Here is a 26,441-nt window from a genome sequence, read left to right on the forward strand (position 1 = left end):
TCTCAGCAAGGCTTTGGCTATTCTGGGTCTTTTGTGCTTCCAAACAAACTTTAAAATATTTTGTTCTAGTTCTGTGAAAAATGTCCTTGATAATTTGATAGGGATTGCATTGAATTTTTAGATTGGCTTGGGTCATATGGTCATTTTGATAATACTGACTCTTCCAATCCAGGAGCATGGTATGTCATTCCACCTATTTGTGTCATCTTTGATTTCTTTCATCAGCATCTTACAGTTTTCAGACTACAGGTCTTTTGTCTCTTTAGTTAGGTTTACTTCTAAGTATTTTATTCCTTTTGATGTGAGGGTAAATAGGACTGTTTCCCTAATTTCTCTTTCTGATCTTTCATTGTTAGTATATAGAAATGCAGTCAATTTCTGTGTATTAATTTTATATCCTGTGACTTTGCCAAGTTCACTGAAGAGCTCTAACAGTTTTCTTGTAGAGTCTTTAGGATTTCTAGGTATAGAATCATGTCATCTGCAAATAGTGATAGTTTTACTTCTTCCTTTCCAATTTGGATTCTTTTCATTTCTTTTACTTCTCTGATTGCCAGGGCTAGGACTTCCAAAACTATGTCGAATAGTAGTGGTGAGAGTGGACATCCTTGTCTTGTTCCTGTTCTCTTGTGTCTGATCTGGGAATTCTTTCATCTTTTCTTTCAGCTTTTAACATCATTTTTCAGAATGATGTTAGCTCTGGGTTTGTCATATATGGCCTTTATTATGTTTAGGTAGATTCTCTCTATGTCCACTTTCCGAAGGGTTTTTTAATCAGAAAGGGATGCTGGATTTTGTCAGAGGCTTTTTCTGCATCTATTGAGAGGATCATATGGTTTTTATTCTGCAGTTTGTTAATGTAGTGTATCACACTGATTTATTTGCAGATATTGAAGAACCATTGCATCCCTGGGATAAATCCCACTCTATTATGACGTACAATCCTTTTCATGTATTGTTGGCTTTAGTCTGCTAGTATTTTTCTGAAGCTTTTGCATCTATGTTCATCAGTGAAATTGGCTGTAATTTTCTTTTTTTGTGGTATCTTTGTCTCGTTTTGGTATCAGGGTGATGGTGGCCTCATAGAATGAGTCTGGGAGTGTTCCCTCCTCTGCAATTTTTTGGACTAGTTTCAGAAGGATAGGTGTTAGCTCTTCTCTAAATGTGTGAAAGAATTCGCCTGTGAAGCCATCTGGTCCTGGGCTTTTGTTTGTTGGAAGTTTTTAAATCAGGGTTTCAATTTCAGTTCTTGTGATTGGTCCATTCATCTTTTCTATTTCATCTTGGTTTAGTCTTGGAAGATTGTACTTTCCTAAGAATTTGTCCATTTCTTCTAGGTTTTCTGTTTTATTGGCGTATAGTCACATGTAGTAGTCTCTTATGATCCTTTGTATTTCTGTAATGTCCATTGTTACTTCTCCTTTTTCATTTCTAATTTTATTGATTTGAGTCTTCTCTCTTTTTTTCTTTGTAAGTCTGGCTAAGGGTGTATCAATTTTGTTGATCTTTTCAAAGAACCAGCTTTTCGTTTCACTGATCTTTTCTATGGTTTTTTTGTTTGTTTGTTTCTATTTCATTGATTTCTGCTCTGATCTTTATGATTTCTTTCCTTCTACTAACTTTAGGTCTTGTCTGTTCTTCTCCCTCTAGCTGCTTAAGATGTACGGTTAGCTTGTTTATATGAGCTTTTTCTTGTTTCCTGAGGTAGGCTTGTATTGCTATAAACTTCTTAGAATTGCTTTTGCTGCATCCCATAGGTTTTGGAGTGTTGTATCTTTGCTGTCATTTGCTTCTAGGTATTTTAAAATTTTCTCTTTGATTTCTTCAGTGATCCATTGGTTGTTTAGTAGCATGTTGTTTTGTCTCCACGTGTTTGTGTTTTTTTGCAGTTTTCTTTTCCTTGTTGTTGATTTCCAGTCATATAGGGTTGTGGTCAAAAAAGATTTCAATTTTCTTAAAGTTACCAAGGCTTGATTTGTAGCCCAGAATGCGATCAATCTTAGAGAATGTTCTGTGTGCACTTGAAAAGAATGTGCATTCTGTTGCTTTTGGATGGAATGTCCTATATATATCCATTAAGTCCAAATGGTCTAATGCTTCATTCAGGGCCTGTGTTTCCTTACTGATTTTCTGTCCAGATGATCTGTCCATTGCTGTAAGTGGGTTGTTAAAGTCCCCACTATTTTTTTTTTGTCTTTTTGCCTTTTCTAGGGATGCTCCCGCGGCATGTGGAGGTTCCCAGGCTAGGGGTTGAATTGGAGCTGTAGCCACCAGCCTACACCACAGCCACAGCAATGCAGGATCTAAGCCATGTCTGTGACCTACACAGCAATGCCGGATCTTTAACCCACTGAGCAAGGCCAGGGATCAAACCCGCGACCTCATGGTTCCTAGTCGGATTCATTAACCACTGTGCCATGATGGGAACTCTTAAAGTCCCCCACTATTATTGTGTTACTGTCAATTTGTCCTTTTAAGGTTGTTGGCAGTTGCCTTATATATGTTGGGCGCATAGATATTTAAAATTGATGATCCTATGTTGGGTGCATAGATATTTAAAATTGTTACATCTTCTTCTTGGATTGATCCTTTGATCATGACGTAGTGTCCTTCCTTGTCTCTTAAAATATTTTTCATTTTAAGGTCTATTTTGTTTGATATGAGTATTGCTACTTCAGCTTTCTTTTGATTCCCATTTGCATGAAATATTTTCTTCCATCCTCTCACTTTCAATATGTATGTGTTCCTAGAAGTGAAGTGGGTCTCTCGAAGACAGCATATATATGGGTCTTGTTTTTGTATCCATTCAGCCAGTCTATGTCTTTTGGTTGGGGTGTTTGGTCCATTAACATTTAAAGTAGTTATTGATATGGAAGTGTTTATTGCCATTTTTATTGATGGCAATAAGCTGATTAATATTCCAGAGAGCTTTGTCTCCAATGTCCTTTCCCTATGACGAGCCACATTCACCCTGTTTTCCCAGGAGATCCTCCAAGAACTGCAGTCGGGTCCAACCCAGATTCCTATGGAGCCTCTGCTTTGCCCTGGGGCCCAGCACATGTGAAAGTCTGTGTGCACCTTTCAAGAATGGGGTCTCCGTTTTCCCCAGTCCCATGGAGCTCCTGTGCACAAGCCCCACTGGCCTTCAATGCCAGCCAGTCTGGGGGCTCTTTCTCCCAATGCCAAATCCCCAGGTGTGGGGACTTGTCATGGGACTCAGAACTCTCACTCCTGTAGGTGAGTCTGTGATACAGTTACTTTGCAGTCCGTGGGCTTCCCACCTGGGAGGTATGGGGTTGCTTATATTGCATAATTGCCCATCCTACCTCTTGAGGTGGCCTCTTCTTTGTCTTCTGAAGTAGGATATCTTTTTGAAAGTTTCCAGTCCATTTCGTTGAAGGTTGCTCAGCATTTGGTTGTAATTTTGTTATTTTTAGGAGAGAAGTTGAGCTCCAGTCCTTCTATTCTGCCATCTTAATCCCATCCCATGCGGCACATTAACGGTGCTTGTTTAGATTCCAAAAGTTCTGTTTTGACTCTGACTGCTGGCATCCAATCAAACATTAACATTCTGTTCTCAAAGGTGTTGATGTTCTTTATTGTTTTCCTCTTCATATGGATATTCATTCATCCATTTGCTTCTAGAGTCACATTGATCCTGGATCACATGATGCCATGAAGCACTAAATGTAGGATGGGCTGGTGGGTGGAGGCTGCTGAGACCAGCTGAGTCTAGTGTGGGGAGCCTCACCAGGCCCCATATCAAAATTACCCCTGGTCCCATCTGAGGGGGTAGCAAGATGCAGCTTCTCTTCTCTTGCAGCCCACAGCTCAGGAAATCAGAGAGGCGTGGTGACCGAGGGGAGGGTGAAAACACCAAACCCCTAAAGAAAGGAGCTCCGGGTTCTTCTTCCCAGAAACAAAGTGAGCCCTGGGGTGGGGCCAAGGGCGCAGGTGGTGATGGGCTAAATTACTAAATTTAGATACAGATATTCTAAATTTTCATGTAGTCAAAATTATTAAGCCTTTCTGTGGCTTCTGGGATCTGTCTTATTTGGAAAGCCTTATCCATTTTAAGATGATTAAAAACTAGTCTTATTTTCTAATATGTCTATAGTTCATTTTTTACATTTAAAATCTTTGACCCAAGTGGAATTTACTTAAATCGTAGGGCAGAGATTTCAAGGGTCTTTTTTTTTTCAGATACCTAAGCAGTTATCATAAAACCATTTACTAAACAATTCATCTTTTCAGATATGGTTATTTTAAATGTAATACTGCCAGCTACAAAGCATTTCACAATGGAGTATACTTCTAGAGAATCTATGTTTACTAGAACCATACTATTTAACTATCTAACACAAGTTAGGAAATGTTATCTATTGTTAATGTTGATGAAAATTATAGTGAATTGAAGGATGCTATGTTATGGGAATCACTGGATGTACCTATGATTAAAAGTATATATGGGCAGAGCACTATAGCAGAGGAGTAAGAGGTTGCCCTCACCTTCCCCCACAAACAAATCAAAAGAACACATCTACATGTAAAATGACTCACACAGAACATCAACTGAATGCTGGCAAAAGAACTTAAACCTCCAAAAGGGCAAGAAACCCTTGACATAACTGGGTAGAACAAAAGAAAAAAAGGGAGGGAGAAAGAAAAGGAAATCAGGATGGGACTAACATTCCTGAGAGGGAGCTGTGAAAGAGAAAAGGAACCCACACCCTGGGAAGCCACCTAACTGACAGAAAGATCAGCTGAGTCGATGGGACCGCGAAGTCACCAAAAAAAGTGCAGCAGCTGGACTGAGAACAGCAAAGCACAGTGAGAACCGCACAGATCCTCTGAACCACCGGCCTGGACATCACAGCCTGAGACGCTTGGGCGGGGGCTGGGCACTGACTCCAGAGGTCAGTCCCAGGGAGAGAACTGGGGATGGCATGAGGGATTAAGGAGCAGTGTGCCAAGGGCAGGGGAGAGGTATGCCACAGGCTGAGGTGGGGAACGCCACAACAGAGGGAACCCGGAATAAGGTCTGGACTTGCAGGAGAGGCAAGGCACCACTGTTGGGGAGAGCAAAAGGAGGAGGGGTGGACCACCACAGGAAACTCCCAGCACCTGAGTGTAGGCAGGCCTGTGGGCTAAGAGGGCAGGGCGGCTCCGGCGCAGGCTAGGGGAGGCGAGAAGCCTCTTGCTTGTTTAGGGGAGATTGGGCACTCCTAGTGCAGGCTACTAGTGTCCAGGCACCTCTTGTGTGGGCTAAGGGCATCAGGGGGCTAAATGCAATGTGATGCCTCTTGCACGATCTACAGGTGGCAGGGACAGACCACGGCAGTCATCTCAGAGGCCAGAGGGAGGCGTGGCTTTCCACCAGTGGGGGCCTGTGAGTGGGTTCTACCTGCGACCCCAGTCACCTCAGGGACTGGCAAAAAAGAAAAAAGAGGGCACTGCAATCAAGCACCATATGCTGTTGTTCTCACTTCCCTAGAAACAGACACGACTTACAGCTGCCACTGCCAAGTGCTCTGGGCAGCACCCAGGCACTTGGTCACTGTGTCCTTCCCAAGACCCTACAACTAGGAGCAGCTGGTGCAGCACCTCCTGCCTGGGTTAAATGGGACAGGGTGCTTCTTGCGTGGTCTGTAGGCGGTGGAGGCGAACCACCACAGTTATCCCTGATTCCAGAGGTGGGCATGGCCCACCACCACTGGGCGCAGCCTCAACCGCCTCAAAGGGCACCACAGAGAAGGACATTGTGACAGAACACCACCTGTTGTTGCTCTCACTCCTCTGGGAGCACACCCACCCTGCTGCTGCCACTGCCAAACACTCTGGGCAGTGCCCAGACGCTTGATCACTGTCCCTTCCCAGGAACTTTGTGCAGTACCTCCTGTGGGGGCTATGCAGGACAAGGTGCTTCTGGCGTGGTCTAGAGGAGGCGAGGGCAAACCACCACACTTATCTCTGGCTCCAGAGGTGGGAGTGGCCCATCACCACTAGGGGTCTGTGAACAGACACTACTTGCAGCCCCATTCACCTCAAGGGCACCACAGAGGAGGGCACTGTGACCGAACACCACCTGTTGTTGCTCTTGCACCCCTGGGAGCATACCCGCCCTGCTACTGCCACTGCCAAACACTCTGGGCAATACCCACATGCCTGATCTCTGTCAATTCCCAGGATCCTGCAACTAGGAGCAGCCTGCACAGTATCTCCTATGTGGGCTAAGTGAGATGGGTTGCTTCATACATGGTCTACAGGTAGCAGGGGCAAACCACTGCAGTTATCACTGACTCTAGAGATGGTCATGGCCCACTCCCACTAGGGGTCCCTGAACAGGTACCACCTGTGGTTCCAATCACCTCAGAGGAGGGCACTGCAATCGAACATAAGCTGTTGTTGCTCTCACTCTCCTGGGAACTCACACACTCTGCTGCTGCTACTGCCAAATGCTCTGGTCACCTTGAAGATCAGCCTAGAGCTTATTACCACTTCCCAGGGTCCTTCAACTAGGAGTAGGCTGTGCCACCTTCCTGCAGGTCCTTGCTGCTATTGAGAGCCAAACAACCAGGCACTGCCTGCTGGCCCTACCCATTGCCTCCTTCTCCCTGAAAACACACTGAGCATCCTGGGAATAACAGCCTGCTCATACTGAAGAAAGAGACAGCAAATATTCACTCCCACACCAAAAATAAATAGTAACCCCGCAAAAATACAAAGGAGTATCCTTAGATAGAAGTAGCCTTACAAGATTACAGTTTGACTTCCCCAAACACACAGAAAAAGAAAAACACAAGCAAGACGAAGAAGCTCAGAAACCATTCCCAGTTAAAGAACAAGAGAATTCACCTAAAGCAGTCAACAATGAAAGAGATACCTGCAGTCTGACAGACAATGAGTTCAAAGGGAGACAGTGAGAATACTAAAGGAATTAAGAGAGGATACGAACAGTAATGCAGATTCCTTCACAAGGAACTAGAAAATATGAGGAACCAAGAAAAACTATGAAATTCATTTGCAGAGATACAAACTGAGCTAAAGGCAATAAAGAGAATGAATAATGCAGAGGAATGAATTCATGACATGGAAGATAGAAGAATCACTCAATCAGGACAGCAGACAGAAAACCGAATGAAAAAACATGAAAGCAATATAAGAGACCTATGGGATAATATAAAGCAGGCCAATCTACACATAATAGGAATTCCAGAAGGAAAAGAAAAAGAAAAGGGGATTGAAATAATTTGAAGAAATTATGGCTGAAAACTTTCCAAATCTAAAGGATACAGATATCAAGATATAGGAAGCACAGAGGGCCCCAAACAAGTTGAACCCAATCAGGCCCACACCAAGACATATTATAATAAAAACGGCAAAAGTTAAAGAGAGGATTCTAAAGGCAGCAAGAGAAAAGCAAAGCATTAATTATAAGGGAACCCTCATAAGGCTATCAGCTGATTTCTCTACAGAAACACTACAGGCCAGAAGGGAGTAGCAAGATATATTTAAAGTGCTGAAAGGAAAAAATCTGCAACCTAGAATACTCTATCCAGCAAGAATGTCATTTAAAATAGAAGGGGAAATAAAGAATTTCTCGAACAAACAAAAGCTAAAAGAGTACAGCAATACCAAACCCATTCTAAAAGAAATACTGAAAGGGGTTCTCTAAATTAAAAAAAAAAAAAAAAAAAAAAGGAAGAACTACAATGGAGGAAACCACAATTGGAAAGCAGTCACTTAAATAAGCCAGCATACAGATTTAAACACGAAAATATTGAAAAAAAAAAGACATCAAAATTATACAAGGTGGGAAAGGAAAGTAAGAAAAATATAGATTCCTTTTTTATTTTAATGATGGTTTTGAGCCTATATAACTATCAGACTAAATTAAAGCAAGCAGATATAGGAAGGGGTTAACATACTTAAAAAACAGGGCAACCACAAATCAAAATTGAACATTACATTCACAAAACTGAAAAGTAAAGTACTCAAGCATAAAATCAATGGAAACCATCCAACCAAAAAAAGAAAAGAAGAGAAACATATAAGCAACTGGAAAAGAAGGTTTAAAATGGCAATAAATACATACCTATCAATAATCACCTTAAATGTCAATGGACTGAATGCTCCAATCAAAAGACAGTGGCAGATTGGATAAAAAAGCAAAAACCTTCAATCTGTTGTCTACAAGAAACTCACCTTAGGGCAAAGGACACATATAGATTGAGAGTGCAGGGATGGGAAAAGATATTTCATACCAATGGACAAGACAGGAAAGCAGGAGTTGCAATACTCACATCAGACAAAATAGACATTAAAACAAAGCCCATAAAGAAAGACTAAGAAGGACGCTATTTAATGGTTAAAAGATTCATTCAAGAAGAGGATGCTACAATCATCAATATATATGCCCCAGTGCAGTAGCACCCAGATACCTCCAACAAACACTAATAGACATAAAAGGAGAAATTGATGGGAATACAATCATAGTAGGATACTTTAACACCCCACTCACATCAACGGACAGAGCCTCTAGACAGAAAATCAATAAGGCAACAGAGATCCTAAAGGACACAATAGAAAAGTTAGGCTTAATGGACATTTTTAGGACATCACATTAAAAAAAATTAGAATATACATTCTTCTCAAGTGCATATGGAACGTTCTCAAGGACTGATCACATACTGGGGCACAAAGCCAACCTCAACAAATTTAAGAGTATAGACATTATTTCAAGTATCTTCTCTGACCATAATGGCATGAAACTAGAAATCAACTACAGGAAAAGAAATGAGAAAAAACTTACTACATGGAGACTAAACCCATGGGTCAATGAGGAAATCAAAAGGAAATAAAAAAAATACCTCGAGACAAATGATAACGAAGACACAACCACTCAAATCTATGGGACGCCGCAAAAGTTGTGCTCAGAGGGAAGTTCACAGCAATACAGACCTTTCTCAAAAAAGAAGAAAAATCTCAAATTGACAACTTAAATCACCATCTAAGTGAATTGGAAAAAGAACAACAAACAAAACCTAAATTCAGCAGAAGGAAGGAAATCATAAAGATCACAGAGGAAATAAATAAAACAGAGATTAAAAAACAATAGAAAAAAAATCAATAAAACCAAGAGCTGGTTCTTTGAAAAGGTAAACAAAATTGACAAACCTCTGGCTAGACTCACCAAGAAGAGGAGAGAAAAAACCCAAATAAACTAAATAAGAAAAGAAAAAGAAGTCTCAACTGATACTACAGAAATACAAAAAACCATGAGAGAACACTATGAACAATTGCACGCCCACAAATTTGACAACCTAGAAGAAACGGACAACTTTCTAGAGACTTAGAGCCTGCCAAAACTGAACAGAGCAATCACTAGAAATGAAATTGAATATGTCATAAAAACACTCCCCACAAATAAAATCCAGGATCATATGGCTTCACAGGTGAATTCTACCAAACATAAAAAGAGGAACTTAAACCCATCCTCCTCAAACTTTTCAAAAGGTTGAAGAAGGAACACTCCCAAAGACATTCTATGATGCCACCATCACCCTAATTCCAAAACCAGACAAAGATACCAACAAAAAAGAAAACTATAGGCCATTATCGTTGATGAATATAGATGCAAAAATTCTCAACAAAATTTTAGTCAACCAAATCCAACAACATATAAAAAAGATCACACACCATGACCAGGTGGGATTCATCCCAAGTTCACAAGGATGGTTCAACATATGCATATCAATCAATGTCATACACCACATCAACAAAAGAAAAGTCAAAAACCACATGATCATCTCAATAGATGCAGAAAAAGCATTTGACAAAGCCCAACATCCATTCATGATCAAAACTTACCAAAGTGGGTATAGAGGGAACATCCCTTAACATAATCAAAGCCATTTATGATAAACCCACAGGAAATATAATACTCAATGGAAAAAAGCTGAAAGCCTTCCCACTAAAATATGGAACAAGACAAGGATACCCACTCTCACCACTGTTATTCAACATAGTACTGGAAGTCCCAGCCACAGCAATCAGACCAACAAAATAAACAAAAGGCATCCAAACAGGAAGAGAAGAGGTAAAACTGTCACTCTATGCAGATGACATGATACTATATATAGAAAACTCCAAGGACTCAACCCCAAAACTACTTGAACTGATCAACAAATGCAGCAAAGTAGCAGGATACAAGATTAACATTCAGAGATCAGTCGCATTTCTGTATACTAACAATGAAATATTAGAAAAGGAATACAGAAATACAGTGCTTTTTAAAATTGCACCCCCAAAAAATCAAATACCTGGGAATATACCTGACCAAGGAGGTAAAGGACTTATATGCCGAGAACTATAAAACATTAATCAAGGAAATTAAAGAAGATGTAAAGAAATGGAAAGCTATTCCATGCTCCTGGGTTGGAAAAATTAATATTGTAAAAATGGCCAGACTACCCAAAGCAATCTACAGATTCAATGCAATCCCTATCAAATTACCCATGACATTTTTTCACAGAACTAGACAAAAAATCCAAACATTTATATGGAACCACAGAAGACCCAGAATTGCCAAAGCAATTCTGAGGAACAGAAACCAAGCAGGAGGCATAACTCTCCCAGACTTCAGGCAATATTACAAAGCCAAAGTCACCAACACAGTGTGGTACTGGTACCAAAACAGACTTACAGACCATTGCTCAATTAATCTTTGACAAAGGAGGCAAGAGCATAAAATGGGAAAAGACAGTCTTTTCAGGAAGTACTGCTGGGAAACCTCGACAGCTGCATGCAAATCAATGAAACTAGAGCACGCCCTCATGCCATGCACAAAAATAAACTCAAAATGGCTTAAAGACTTAAATATAAGACAAGACACCATCAAACTCCTGGAAGAAAACATAGACAAAAGATTCTCTGACATCAACCTTACAAATGTTTTCTCAGGGCAGTCTCCCAAAGACACAGAAATAAAAGCAAAAATAAACCAATGGGACCTAATCAAACTGACAAGCTTTTGCACAGCACAGGAAACCAAAAAGAAAACAAAAAGACAACTTACAGAATGGGATAAAATAGTTTCAAACATGCAACTGACAAGGGCTTAATCTCTAGAATATATAGGCAACTTATACAACTCAACAGCAAAAAAGCCAACAACCCAATGGAAAAATGGGCAAAAGACCTGAATAGACATTTCTCCAAGGAAGATATACCAATGGCATGATATACATGAAAAAATGCTCAACATCACTGATTATTAGAGAAATGCAAATCAAAACTATCATGAGACACCACCTCACACCAGTAAGAATAGCCATCATTAATAAGTCCACAAATAACAAATGCTGGAGGGGGTGTGGAGAAAAGGGAACCTTCTGGCACTGTTGGTGGGAATGTAAGCTGGTACAACCACTATGGAGAACAGTATGGAGATACTTTAGAAATCTATACATAGAACTACCATATGACCCACCAATCTCACTCTTCAGCATATCTCAGGACAAAACTTTCCTTAAAAAAGACACATGCACTCGCATGTTCATTGCAGCACTGTTCACAATAGCCAAGACATGGAAACAACTCAAATGTCCATCGACAGATGATTGGGTTAGGAAGGCGTCGTATATATACACAATGCAATACTACTTGGCCTTAAAAAAAAAAAATGCCATTTGTAGCAACATGGATGGAACTAGAGACTCTCATACTGAGTGAATTAAGTCAGAATGAGAAAGACAAATACCATATGATATCACTTGTATCTGGAATATAATATACAGCACAAATGAACCTGTCCACAGAAAAGAAAATCATGGACTTGGAGAATAGACTTGTGGTTGCCAAGGGGGAGGAGGACGGAGTGGGATGGATTGGGAGCTTGCGGTTAATAGTTGCAAACTATTTCCTTTGGAATGGATTAGCAACGAGATCCTGCTGTGTAGCACTGGGAACTATGTCTAGTCACTTATGGTGGAGCATGATAATGTGAGAAAAAACAATGTATATATGTATGTGTGACCGGGTCACCTTGCTGTACGGTAGAAAAAAAAATTGCATTGGGGAAACAACAATAAAAAATTTTTTAAAAAAGTAGATATAACATATTATAAATTCATTTTTAGAGGTCGCAAATTGTTTAATGAGCATGTCATATTGTATTTTGTCCTATAAGGTAATGTCATCTGCAATTTTTCTTGGTATGATTTGCTTTCCAATCATAGAAGAAATGCTTTGTATTTCATTATTCCAAGTTCCTATTTATTTGTAATGTTAAGAACAAAAAAGGGCGAAATAATTTTTCCTGAATTTTCACTGGTACTATGCAGATAAAAGAAATATTGTTACGACACCTTATCATTAAGAAGGTGATAATAATAGTTGTGATTGAGGAAAGGGCTTGGGCTTGTCAGAAAGCTGCTATCCTCATGTCTTAAGACTTACAGAAGCTAAAAGACAGGAAGGGTGCAGGCACAAGATTCAGAAAGCCAGATCAGAAGCTGAAAAACTCCAAGTGAAACAGGGGCACAAAAACAGGTTGCCAAATATTTGTTTCAATGCTGGCCAAATGCATATTAAAGGTCTTTATCCCTTCCTGCTGAGTGTCAGATGGAGCCTGAAGCTTAAAAGCAGTGATCTATTGAACCTATTAGTCAAAAGTATGTACTCCAATTATAGCATTTTCATGTTAATAGCTGCATCTGCACTGCTAGTAAAACTGCTCTAAAGAAATACTGTATGGACATACGATGAAGTCTCATTTCAAGGGGATAATATCCTCACATTCCTTGTGGATGAACACACAAAGATTGAAAATTCAATTTATACCTTTTTTATGAAAGGTTCGATCTCTCAGAATTCTTTATTTCTCCTTTTCTTTCCTATCTTTGTTTACATTTCTTTATGAACTCTATTTCTTTTTCATACCATTTTCTCCACCAACACAGAGTCAATTCTTTATATTCCTATAACTTTGTATCTGGAAAGGATAAAGGGATATAAGACAATAGAGAAGCAATAGAAATGGATGGCCCCAAACAGAAGAAAAGCTAACAATATTCGAGGACATTTTAAAAGAATGCATTGTTGAATTTAAACTTCTACTGAAATTTGTACTTAAAAACTGGATGCTTAAAAAAAATAATCCCAACTGGATATCTGAAAAAATCTATGTTAAGAACATCTCAAACGCAAGGAAACTCATCTGTTAAAACCTCACTCAAAAGGATAGGAAATGGAGTTCCTGCTATGGCGTAGTGGGTTAAGAACCTGGCTGCAGTGGCTCAGGTCACTGGGGATTTGATCCCTGACCCAGTGCAGTGGGTTAAGAATCCAGTGTTACCATGGCTGTGGCTCAGATTCAATCCCTGGCCTGGGAAATTCCATATGAGGTAGGTGCGGCCATTAAAAAAAAAAAAAAAAAAAAAAAAAAAAGGAAATAAAGACCAATGATCCACAAGAACCCCAATGATTTTGCTATTTGCTTTTTAAAATATGAAACACATACGGCACAAATGAACCTTCTTGCAGAAAAGAAACTTATAGACTTGGAGAACAGACTTGTGGTTGCCAAAGGGGAGGGGCAGGGGGAGAGAGTGGGATGGACTGGGAGTCTGGGGTTAATAGAGGCAAACTATTGCACTTGGAGTGAATAAGCAATGAGATCCTCCCGTATAGCATAGGGAAATTTATCTAGTCACTTATGACAGAACATGATGGAGGATAATGTGAGAAAAAGAATATATATATATTCATATATATATTTGTATATATATTCATATATATTTATATATATTCGTGTATATATTCATATATACATATTTATTTATATGGGGGGACTGAGTTACTTTGCTGTACAGTAAAAATTGACAGCATACCATAAACCAACTATAATGAAAAAATAAAAATCATTAAAAAATATAAAACACTTGTCCTCTAAATTTTCTGGAGAGAACCTATTTTGAAAATATGAAAATGAACAGCAAATGAACAGTATTTTGAAAATGAAAAATTCTGTTCCAAATGAGAGCATCTTGTACCTAAAATTCACTCCTGGAGTTTCCATCGTGGCTCAGTGGAAATGAATCTGACTAGTATCCATGAGTATGCAGGTTTGATTCCCGGCCTTGATCAGTGGGTTAAGGATCTGGCATTGCCGTGAGCTGTGGTGCAGGAAAAAGATGTGGCTTGGATCTGGCGTTGGCCAGTGGCTACAGCTCCGATTTGATCCCCAGCCTGGGAAAATCCATATGCCACTGGTGCAGCCCTAAAAGACAAAAATAAAATAAAATAAAATAAAAAATCACTCCTTCCTCCTCCTGTGACCTGTGTCATGAAATCACCGAGTCTCCAGAGCGCAGCTTCAAACATATCACCTCCAATCCCTCTCTCATGTTCTGTCTCACATCGGTTCTATCCTTTCCATTCCCACAACATCCTAGGGCAAGGGCGTCATTCTGGACGCCTCACTTTCTCTTATTCCCTTTATCCAACCCATTGGCAAATCCTTCAATATAATCAGAATTTGACCACTTCTTACCAACACTGCCACCGCTATGGCTCAAGCCACCATCATCTTTCACCTGGTTTACTGTACGGGTTCCCTATCTGGTCTCCTCCTAACACCTGCCTTTGACCTCCAGCCTTAGTCTATTCTCAATAAAGGAGCCTGTGACTACGTTCTCCTCAGCTCAAAGCTGCCAGTGGTTTGCTAGCTCAGAAAAAGCTGGAGTTCTTATAAGGTCTTTAAGGACTTGGTTTCACATTCTTGCCACCTCCCATCTTGCTGGTCTCATGAATACCACCCTTCTCATAAAGTCTCTGGCTCGGCTCCAGCCCTACCAGCCTCCCTGCCAGGCGTGCTCTTCTCTTCCCACCCTTCACACTTACTGTTCTCTCTGCTGGGAATGCTTGTCCCCTACATAATGCATCATCCATTCATTCCTTCAGGCTTTTACCCTCAAAAGTTATCTTCCCAGTGAGGGTTTTTTGGCCCATTCTTTCTCAAATTTCACCACCCTTTCCTTAACATTTCAAATCCTTCTGCCCTATATTTTTCCCTATACAAATATTTACTTATCTAGTTTATCGCCAATCTTCCCAAGTGGAAAGTAAACTCCACAAGGCAGGGATTTTTCTATTGTGTTCTCTGTAGTCCCCATAAACAGAAGAAAACTTGCATGTAGAAGGAGCTCAGTGAATTTTGTTGAATAAATGATCTAATAAATGTATAAACAAAACAGAAGAATGCCTCCAGCGTGGGCTCTCACTGCATCTTTCCTGGTCTCCTGCTGGCAGTCTCAACCCTCTGTAATCAATCCTACTTACCTCAAATCAATAGTTTACCTAATACAGTTCTGATCCTATTGCTGCTCAGAGAAGAACCTAAGTGGCTCCCAACCGTCCAGCAAAGAATTACAGTTCTACAGGATGGCATCAATATCCTTCATAATCAGGATACCCTTTTCTAAGCTCATCTCTTCACATTCCATTCTTAGGCCTTACTCTGTAGACCAGTGTCTCCCAAACTTGAATAATTTATAGGTCCTTTTAAGAAGGCAATTTTTTTTCTCAATGGCTCTTAAGGTCAGATCCAAGGATCCCCGTTTGATGAACACTAATTTAAGAAACTGACATTCTGGCAATAAAAATGTGTTTTAGTTATAGATTATTTTTTGGCTAAAAATCTTTTAATACCATAACCAAAAGGAAAACAAAATCTAAAAAAATCTCCATATACCCTGCACTCCCCAAGAATAAATCCATGGACCCCGGGTGCAGAAATGCTGCTGTACATAAATGAAACTACCTACCCATTTCAGAAGAGGCCTATGCTTACCTGTCTCCATGCCTTTGTTCCTGCTGTTCCTCTACCGTGGAATAGCCTTAACTACAATCATCAAAATTCCACTTACCCCTCAATGCCTAATTTAGTTATCACCTTCTTCGTGAACTCTTCTTTTTGACACCCTCAGCCAAAATTTCTCTCAGTCTTTTGGGGCAATTTTATAAATATTTTATGGCATTAATTACAATACTCTTCCTTATGTTACACCACTATTTTTCCATGGTTATTATAGCTCTTGCATAACATGAAAATTAACTTGTTCTCTTTTTATCTATACAATAACTAGTGTAGTGTCTTCCACATAACAACTACTAAATGTTCACTGAATTAAGCATCATGTCAGGAAAAAAATGCTACTATAAATATGACCCTCCACTGATCTTCTTAAAAATGGAATTGTTTACTGAAAGCTTATAGCCAAACATATATAATTTACTTACAACGAAAGAGAAAAACATAGAGAAAAATTTAGTTATTTATAGTGTTTACCTTCTTTTCAGCATTAAGTCTGATATAGGTATGCATCTTAGACCAGTTCCCAAAACCATAAGGAAGGATGTTAGAAGCACTGTTATCCGAAGACCTAAAAGGAAACAAAGATATTTGGATTACTTTCTATTTTCTCTTCAAGGAAGTTCAATGATAAGAACAAAGAGTTTTTTACTCAACCATACTGGTATTCTATTCTAATGCAGCTTTCCTCTATAATTCCCAGCGTGGGGGGAAAAACTCTACACACTGAAAATGAAATGATTCTAACTTTAATAGAAAACTTGAATGATTATATCAAGAATAGAGGAAAAAGTTTTATTAGCTCTGATTTTTCAAAATGAATGGCTAGAATGCTTTGTTCAGAAAGAACAGGAAGAATACAGAAAATAATTTTAAAAGACAAGGTATTTTACTTTTACATCTCAAATATAAAATTTCTAATTTTCAAATTCAAGTTGTTAATTAAGAAAAACCTCTAAACTGCCCCTAAAAAATTTTTTAAGATGATAGGTTATTGCTTTAAGTTTTCTCCAAAAACAAGTCGTTGATTACTTATTTTATCTTATAATCAGGACAAGTTTGTTAGAGTCTTAGGAGGTGGTCCATTAGAATGCTTCTATTAGTATTACAATCATAGTCTTAATTTTTCTTGATTTAGCAGAATGATGCTGTTAAAAAGTAGCATGATTTGGGATTTTAGAGGATAACATGGATCAGACGACTTTTCCCTTTGTATCCCAAATATAATCAATTGTTTTTAAACGTGTGCCAATGATCAGCTATGTGGATAACAGAGCAAAATATAAAATATAAAGACAGACACAGTAGTCTACCTATGGCAGAATAATAAATGGGGCTCTATCTTCCTACAGTCGGAATGCTGCACTTTTCCTACTAGTAAATTAATATTGCCTTACTTTTTGTTGCAGCCACGCCACACAGGTGGCTCCTAAAGAGTATGTGGCAAACGTGGCAACATTTCTTCCAATTTTCCCAAACTCAACACCTCCTTAAAACCACTTCACAGTGACTAGACAAGCTGTTTAATGCATGTTTTCTTTTCTTTTTTCCCCCAGACCTTTCTTTTTTTGGCAGAGGGGAGATAGTTAAATGTTTGGTTTTCAAAGGGCTTCACTGCTTGAAGGAAATTGAAAATCAACAAAACTGTAATTATGCAGATCAAACACAGCAAAGAAAATAAACTTGAGATTCAGATCAGGCACACACCCGCTACATGGAGGATAATTTGTGATATGAACTGAGTAAGCTTTGTAATATTCTTGTATGATCTGAATATGATTAATATAATTTGGCAGAAGAAATGCCGTAGAAAATCGTGCTTCTTGGGAACAAGTAATGCATACATACTGCTCATTTACTGCTTCTACTAACAGAACACAGATTTAAAAACCACATTATAGCCACAGGATATAGAGTGTAATTAATAAAAAGTACATTCATGGTCATAAATATCCTCAACTTGCAAAATGTTGCTGTTATAAGATTATACTGGATGCCCTATGAGATAGTGGATAAAATTTTTATAGATTTGGGGCTATAAGGCTTACATTCTACATGATGTTTATTTTGTCCTAATATTTGGTTTGTAATTAAGGTAAACAGCCACCAAGTGGGCAGTGGGGCATTGTTTATGGACCAATGGTCCAAATAACTAGTTTCCTATCACTATGGCTGAAAGCCAGCACACTCTTCTACTCAATTATGACTTTTATCAAACATATGACAATATAACAGCTAACACAAATTTTTAAGAATAGGAGTTCCTGCTGAGGCACAATGGGATTGGGGGCGTCTTGGTGGAAGCACTGGGATGTGGGTTTGATCCCTAGCCCGACACAGTGGATTAAGGATCCAGCATCCCCACATCTGTGGCTTGGGTAGCAATTGAGGCTCAGAGCTGATCTCTAGCCTGGCAACTCCATATGACAAGGGGCGGCCAAAAAAAAGAAAAGACCTCGTGCACTCTCATGTTCTCAGACAGCCTCCACTCTGCGGAGTGTGTCTCTCCCAGGATCCCTCTTGCCTTCTGAGATATGGGACAGCATTCGGCCTGCAGAATGTGTATTTCTCTCAATAAGCTTACTTTCACTATTGAATTTCCCGTGTAAAGTTAAGAACCCTCACTTGGCGGCCAGCCCCAGGGACTCACCCAAGACCTGGGACATGAACATCCTCTCGTGCCCCATTTTCCTGTAACATCTTTACAAAGGAAGAGAAAGAAGGTGGTCTTCTCTCCCTCCCCACTTTTCCTTTGATTATAAAAATGCAGGCGTTCCTGTCGTGGTTCTGTGGGTTAAGGACCTGACATTGTCTCTGCGAGGATGTGGGTTCGACCCCGGACCTTGCTCAGCAGGTTAAGGATACGTCATTGCCTCAAGTTGCGGAATAGGTCCCAGAGGTTGCCCTGGTTGAGGCGCAGGCCTCAGCTGCAGCTCTGATTCTGCCCCTAGCCTGGGATCTGCCATATGCCACAGGAGCAGCCATAAAAAGAAAACACAAAAATGTAGCCCACTTAGTTCTCAGGACAGAGCGCCCCTGCCTGCTCGCTTGTATCCTTTACAAGAATCCTATGTTAGGAAATCTACCTCTTACCTAAAAAAAATAAAAAAATAAGAAGTTGTGAAAAGTTGGTTATTATAAAGCAACCCTGCAGGTACAACTTGTGGCTTTTTTATTTTTAATTGTTGCAAGTATTATTTAATCCACCTCAGCTGATGCTCAGTTTTGAATAGAATGCTTTCTTGATGTCATTCAGATCTTGACAAGGCAGGACTCTACAGTTCCATGTAATCAAAAAGACATCAACTAACTTCGGGAAGGAGAGATATGAGGACCCTGGGAAAATATGCTTATGAGACATCTAAGATCATCATATAAATAGATTCCAAGTGATTACAGTACTAGGATGAAAGTGTAAAAACCATCTGATGAATGGTACAGGAGTAATTTCAAAAAAAATCAAACGTGATTGAAAATAAAAATAATTTCTATTCAAATATGGCCTCCTGACTCTGCAGGAAGCTTCCTTCTAACACATGAGATAACTCCTTTTGCTGGGAACCTACTGGGTACAGGAAGAGAATGTCCACAACAGGGGCCTAAAAATCATGATTCGGAGTTCTCGTCGTGGCTCAGTGGTTAACGAATCCGACTAGGAACTATGAGGTTGTGGGTTTGATCCCTGGCCTTGCTCAGTGAGTTAAGGATCCAGCATTGCCGTGAGCGGTGGCGTAGGTGGCAGACGTGGCTTGGATCCTGAGTTGCTGTGGCTCTGGTGTAGGCTGGTGGCTACAGATTCAATTAGACCCCTAGCCTGTGAACCTCCATATGCCACAGATGCGGCCCCAGAAAAGACAAAAAAGACCAAAAAATAAAAATTAAAAAAAATTAAAATCATGATTCAGAGTTGATGGGGGTGGGGGGGCGAAGTCAACCACACACACACACACATCTGTGCATAGTGGATACACGGAAATCAGTTTTGCGTGGTAAAACTGTCCTTCTCAGGCTCCACTTCCATCAGCTGCAGTGAAGACAAGCTCTGCTTGCCCCTGACAAGACAACCTGTCCCCACCCCAAACAGCCACAGCCTCCCCACTCCAATCTGCCTTGGAGACTATGAGGACTAATCACATCATGCCTATTTTTCCTGTTTTCATTGGTCACAAGAAACCCAAGAGTCACCAGTCATCCTTATCCCAATGTGGCTTCATGCATCCCATAATCTGACCTCATCTCAGCCACCTCCTCAGCCCCGAAATCTTTCCACTGCGCCTTCTAGAGTGCTCACAATCAGCGGTTCAGTGGAATCTCTATCTTTCCAAGCTCTTTTCTAAACATTGCCTTTACTTTTTTTTACTCCTCTGAACCTCTTCCCCGAGGACACTGCTTCCCCAGCCACTTCCAGATCATTATTACTCCCTCCTCTCTACAGCGACCAGTCTCATCTCTCTCCACGCTTGTGAGATCTTCTCTGGTTTAAAACAATATAATTATGATGCAGTTTGTTATAGTTTTATTCAGGCTTAGATTTGCTTGGTATGGTTTTCTTCATGCTGTTTCTACTATGGGGATTCCTGAATTTCTTAGATTTTTGGGTTTATAGATACTGTCAAATTTGGAAATTTTTCTGCCATTATTTCTTCAAAAAAATTTCCCCCTTGCATTTCTTTTCATTCTATGTCCCCTCTCCTTACCAATCTCTTCTCATCTGGAATTCTAATTGTATGTGTATTAGGCCATTTAAAACTGTCCTATTCTCAAGCGTTCCTTTTTTTTTTTTTAAGGGCCGGACCCACAGCATATGGAAGTTACCAGGCTAGGGGTTGAATGGGAGCTGCAGCTGCCAACCTACATCATAGCCACATCAAGGTGGGAACTGTGACTGCAACCTATACCACAGCTCATGGCAACTCTGGAGCCTTAACCCACTAAGTGAAGCCGGGGATCAAACCTGCATACTCATGGATGCTAGTCAGATTTGTTTCTGCTGAGCCACGAGGGGAACTCCTAACATGCTTTCTTGAACATATGTAGTATACTATTCATAGTAGCTATTTTGATATCCCTGTCTATTAATTCTATTGTCTGTGCCATTTCTTGGTCTGTTTTACTGACTGCTTTTTCTCCCAGTTATGTGTTATATTTTCCTGTTTCTTTGCAAGCTTGGTAATCTCTGATCTGGAAGTCAAGCATTCTGAATTTTACTTCCTTGGATGATGGATTTTTTTTTCACTCCTTTAAATATTTTTGAACAATGTTTTGGGATACAAATAAGTTACTTTTGATCATTCCAAGCAGTACTTTCAAGCTTTATTAGGTGGAACCACAGCACCCTTTAATCTAGAACTTGTTTGTGTTTATTGCTGAAAATACCTTTCTGAGTATTCAACCCAACCTCCTATGTATTATGAGGTTTTCCCATTCTGGCTGTTTGGAATGTGAACTATTCTCAGCCTTGTGTGAACTTCGAGAATTGTTCTACCTGCTCCTTTTTGGTAGTCCTTTTTCCAGACTTGGGTAGTTTCCTCAAGTGTAAACTGCTAATCAGTGCTCAGCTGAAGACTCAAGAAGAATTCCTTGCAGATCTAGAAACTTCTCCCTGTGAGCCCGTTTCCTCTCTGGTACTCTACCCTAAGAATTCTAGCTACGCTGGCCTCTTAGAATTTTCAACTGTTTCCTCAGTGTAGGAGAACAGCAGAACTCTGTGTAAATGCCCCATCTCAGTGTTTCTGCCTGGAAATTTTTTCCAGGGAGCAAGCTGAAGCAATTGTAGTGACTACTATTCTGCTTTATTTGTTATCCATTGCCTGAAAACCACTGTTTCTTATTCTTTGATTTTGTTTTTGTTTTCAGTTGTTACTGTGGGAAGGATAAATCCGGGAGCTGCTCCTCCATCACACCAGAACAGCCTTTGATCCAATTCTTCTTCTTTTTTTTTTTTTTTTTTTTTTTGTCTTTTTTCCTTTTCTAGAGCCGCTCTAGCAGCATAGGGAGGTTCCCAGGCTAGGGGTCTCATCGGAGCTGTAGCCGCCGGCCTACACCACAGCCACGGCAACGTGGGATCCGAGCCGTGTCTGCGACCTACAACAGCTCATGGCAATGGCAGATCCTTAACCCACTGAGCAAGGCCAGGGATCAAACCCACAATGTCATGGTTCTTAGTCAGATTCATTAACCACTGAGCCACGAGGGGAACTCCACCTTTGACCCAATTCTATCCAACTTTCATACTTACCAGTCCCTGCGGTTTGTCTGCAGACCACCACATACCTGCCCATGGCCTCTATCTATTCATATTCTACTCATATCACATTCACCCTCACGGCTTCTTTCATAAATCTGGTGAGTTCAATATCCACTAGATGATCCTTTCAATAGCCTGGCTTCTCAGTCCCCTGACTTCTTATTTCACAATCATGGCCTTTAAGTCATCCACTCTCTTGGTTATATTTCTGACCTCATCTTTACCATAATTGCATTCATGACATATTTCCAATGTTAAGCACCCCATTCTTCAACCATGACCCCTCTCCTTCCCATTCATTCCTTCTAGGACTCTAAATTCTTCATCCAATTGGGAACAGCAATTTTAGTGCCTACTACTTTTCTCATTCACTTCATGGGTTTCCTTTTCTCCTTCACCTGGTTTAGACTCCATGGCCCATTGTTTTATCTCTCTCTACATAATCCTCTACTTTGGGCCTACACTTTCTTTTTTTTTTTTTTTTTTTTTGTCTTTTTGCCATTTCTTGGGCCGATCCCGCGGCATATGGAGGTTCCCAGGCTAGGGGTCTAATCGGAGCTGTAGCCACCGGCCTACGCCAGAGCCACAGCAACGCGGGATCCGAGCCGCATCTGCAACCTACACCACAGCTCACGGCAACGCCAGATCGTTAACCCACTGAGCAAGGGCAGGGACCGAACCCGCAACCACATGGTTCCTAGTCGGATTCGTTAACCACTGCGCCACGACGGGAACTCCTGGGCCTACACTTTCTTAGTCCTACCCACCTGGCAATCCACAACTCTGGTATATGATATCTCCCTCTGCCAACTCTGCCCAGTCTGTGCTTGCCCAGTACAACTGACTGGAAGAAAACACACAACCACACTAATGGGTCTCACTTGAAAGTAATGCCCAGTCACTTCGAGCAGACCCTTAGGACTGCCCAACAATCCCACTATAATTTCCTAGTCCATGTGTTCTCTGCTCTCCTAGGAAATAGTGCCATAACTCATCCCTTCTCTTCAAATGTCCAAAAATGGTCCCCTTATTCTCACTGTCATGTGATAATTTTGCTTCCTATTTTCTGAGAACTATAAACAAAGATAAATCCCACAAGCGCCTACCACTCACCATCTGCGTCTGTATCCATATACTCTATTTTCTGCTACTCCTGAAGAATTAGATGTCAACACTTGTACCTGCTCTGGAGGCTGCACCCATCTTGCTTGCTCAAACACATGGCCACAGCAGTTCCTCCCCCTTACTCCAGCATTATCAATGTCCCCCGTCTACTGAACCCATTAGGATACTGCATTCCAGAGATAGGCTTTAATATCTCTTATCTCTAAAAATACCTTCTCAGTAGCCACATTCCCCTTGGCTACTGCCCCGTTTCTCTGCTGCCCTTTACAGTATAAGTGCTTGATATAAAGGTCTACCCTCCTGAGCTCACTCCCACCACTTCAGGGATATTCTTTTAAAGGACACCAAAGATCTCCATGTTGCTAAATCTAAGGTTCTGTTCTCAGGCCCCACTAGCTGGTTCTTATCTTCCCAAACTGTCAATGCTGCAATGCCCCTGGGCTCAGTTTTCTGAAGCTACATCTCTCTCCACAGGTGATCTCACTCAGCTCCAAGACTCTAAATACCATTACAGGTTGACAAATCCCAAATGTATTGCTTAGGCAATAAACTGACAGTTGAGCCTGCCCTCTATTTAACAGGCATTTCAAATTCCTGATGTACATGCCATCTACCCCCAAAATGCTCCCTCTGCAGTCTTCTACAGCTCAGCAAACTTCAGCTTGATTCTCCTGATTATTAATGCTAAAAAGTTGAGAAACATCTTAGAATCCTCCCATTACCTTACACTCCACCTCTGCCGATCCATCAACAGATATCGGTGAGTCTACTTTCAACATATATCTGGAATCCAACCACTTCTCAAATCCTCCACTATCCTCACTCCAGTTGGAAGTCACCATCAGGCCCATCTGAGTCGATCCACTAGCCTCCCAACTGGTCTCCTTGCTTAACTCTTGTTCTCAAGACAACAGCAGAGTCATCATTTTACTCTTCTGCTTAAACCTTCCGGAGGAGTGAGTGCTCCTCACTCCTTAATGGCTACAGTCCCAACAGTGGCCCATGAGGGCCCCGGCATGAATTGAGCCTCCCACCAGCGCTCTGCTCTCATCTCCTACTGTGGTTTCCCTTATGGCTCAATTCAACCACATATGCCTCAGTGCTTTCTCACATATGCCAAACAAGTTTAGGACCTACGTCTATGTCCAAAGCAGTCTTGTCCACAACTGACAAGTCAGGTTTCCTTTTTCCCTCAGGTCTCTGCTCACACACACATTATCCGCAAAGCTTTCCCTGACAATCTAGAGAGAGTATCACCCAGTTACATGTCCTTTCTCCCTTCCCCTGCTTCATTTTCCTCCAAAACGTTTATCATCATCTGACACTCTAAATATTTAATTGTATTGTTGTCTGGTGCCTGGACCTCCTCATTGGAATGGAAGCTCCATGAGGGCTCTCTCCCTAGAGCTTAGCACACATTCAGGTGCTAAATCCTTTTAAACTTTGTTTACTTGGCTTCTAGGGCACACTGACTTTTGACTCGCCTATTATTTGATGCACTAGGTGGTCCATTTTTATTTCCGTGCTGGAAAATGATAAGGAGGGAGAGGATACAAAGCTGACCTCAGAAAGATAACTAGTCTTCTACTAAGCTAGGTGGAACTCATGGCAGCACGAAGACCAGATAACTACCTACGCTTTGGGGAGAAAGTAGTCCCCTAGGGATGTCAGGAACTTACTTCTGTGTATGAAGATAGGACACCTGCAGCAGGACAGCCAACTTTCATGAAAGTGTCTTGGCTTTCTCCTACTGAAAAGGAAACCACTTTCTAATCAAGAGGATTTAAAAAACATTTTTTTTTGTTGCTCCAACCAAAAGAAAATATAAAACTGAATTTACCATATAGTCATAGAAACTCTGAAAGAACGCATAAACTAACTTATTTTGTAAAGAGAATTGTTAGTGTCTAATTTACCTGGCTATAGATAGTAGATGTAATTACAGTAAAATGGTCAAAATTAATGTTTTTCTACCATAAAAACAAAGTTGGGTATATTTAGGGAATGATGCTGCAAGGTGCTCCTGATTGAAAGTTAATAAAAACAAACAAGGGCACAGCATTTCCTCTAAAGTTAGCCAACCCTGGAAGGAATGATGGAGGAACTGTCACAGATTGAAGGAGATTAATGAGAAATATCAACTAAATGCAATTAGGGATCCTAGACTGAATGTTGGAACAAGAAAAAAAAAAAGGACATTAGTGCAAAAACTAGTGAAATCCAAATAAAGTCTAAATTTAGTTTAAAAACAAACAAATCCAAACAAAGAAAACCTCTAATTTGATACAAGAAACCCTTTCTCAGCATCTAGCACATATCTGCCTAAGTCCTTGCTCTACCTGGAAGTTCCACAGCAATCAAGACATACCTTCCAGGGCTGGACACTTTCATTCTTAGAAGGTTCTTCCTTGTATCGCTTTCAGTTACAGCCCTTCATAACTTCATTCAGTTTAGTTATTCCTTCTAGAACTACTCACATTAAGTGTAACTGCTCATTTATTTCATCTTCACATATTTTATATTCTGCCTTAAGTTACTCTTTGAAGACTGACACACCCAATTCCTTTTATCTGACACATTGTGATTATTACATCCTTTAAATTCTTGTCATACAACTTTTTGTAAAAAAGTACTCCAGTTTGCCAATGGCCATCTTAAAATTAATGTTAAGAATGGAACACTAGAGTTGAGGCACTTCAAGCTTTCTCTTGTTTTGTTTATTTATCATTTATTTTATTTTGTTGGCTACTCCTGTGGCACATGGAAGTTCCCAGGATCAAACCTCACCACAGCAGCAACCGGAGCTGCTTCAGTGACAACACCAGATCCTTAACCCACTGTGCCACAAGGGAACTCCTTTCTCTTCTTGTTTTAGACATTATACTTCTACGCCTAAAACTGTCCTCCCGTTTTTAGCAGCTATATCACCCTGTTCATGAATCATTTACTCATACCTGTGTGGTATAATTCAGTGCCATATCATTCATATCATTCAATCCTATGACCTTTTTTTCCACTCACGGAATTACACTGGCAAGCAGTTAAGTGAGATGTCTGTCCAGAGGGTTCTCTATGAAAGAAGTTTTCATTAATCTGCAAGCTTAGCCATACACATTTTAAAGCTGCTGTGCACCATCTTCCAGAGACCAAAGCGTCAGATCTGAGTTTCCCAACAGCTCTTCCTGGGCTGGAGTC

General features: G+C 40.5%; 1 protein-coding gene across 1 annotated transcript in view; it reads right to left on the reverse strand.

Annotated features, from left to right (window-relative positions):
• Positions 1-26,441, reverse strand: part of DIRC2 (disrupted in renal carcinoma 2) — a 105,644-nt gene that overhangs the window by 78,310 nt on the left and 893 nt on the right. Inside the window, exon 2 of the mRNA XM_013982378.2 lies at positions 16,352-16,445. Within this exon, the coding sequence (XP_013837832.2) occupies positions 16,352-16,445 (94 nt within the window). The remainder of the gene's footprint in view (positions 1-16,351; positions 16,446-26,441) is intronic.

Source organism: Sus scrofa, chromosome 13 (genome assembly GCF_000003025.6).
Source record: "Sus scrofa isolate TJ Tabasco breed Duroc chromosome 13, Sscrofa11.1, whole genome shotgun sequence".
In the NCBI taxonomy this organism is placed as follows: Eukaryota; Metazoa; Chordata; class Mammalia; order Artiodactyla; family Suidae; genus Sus; species Sus scrofa.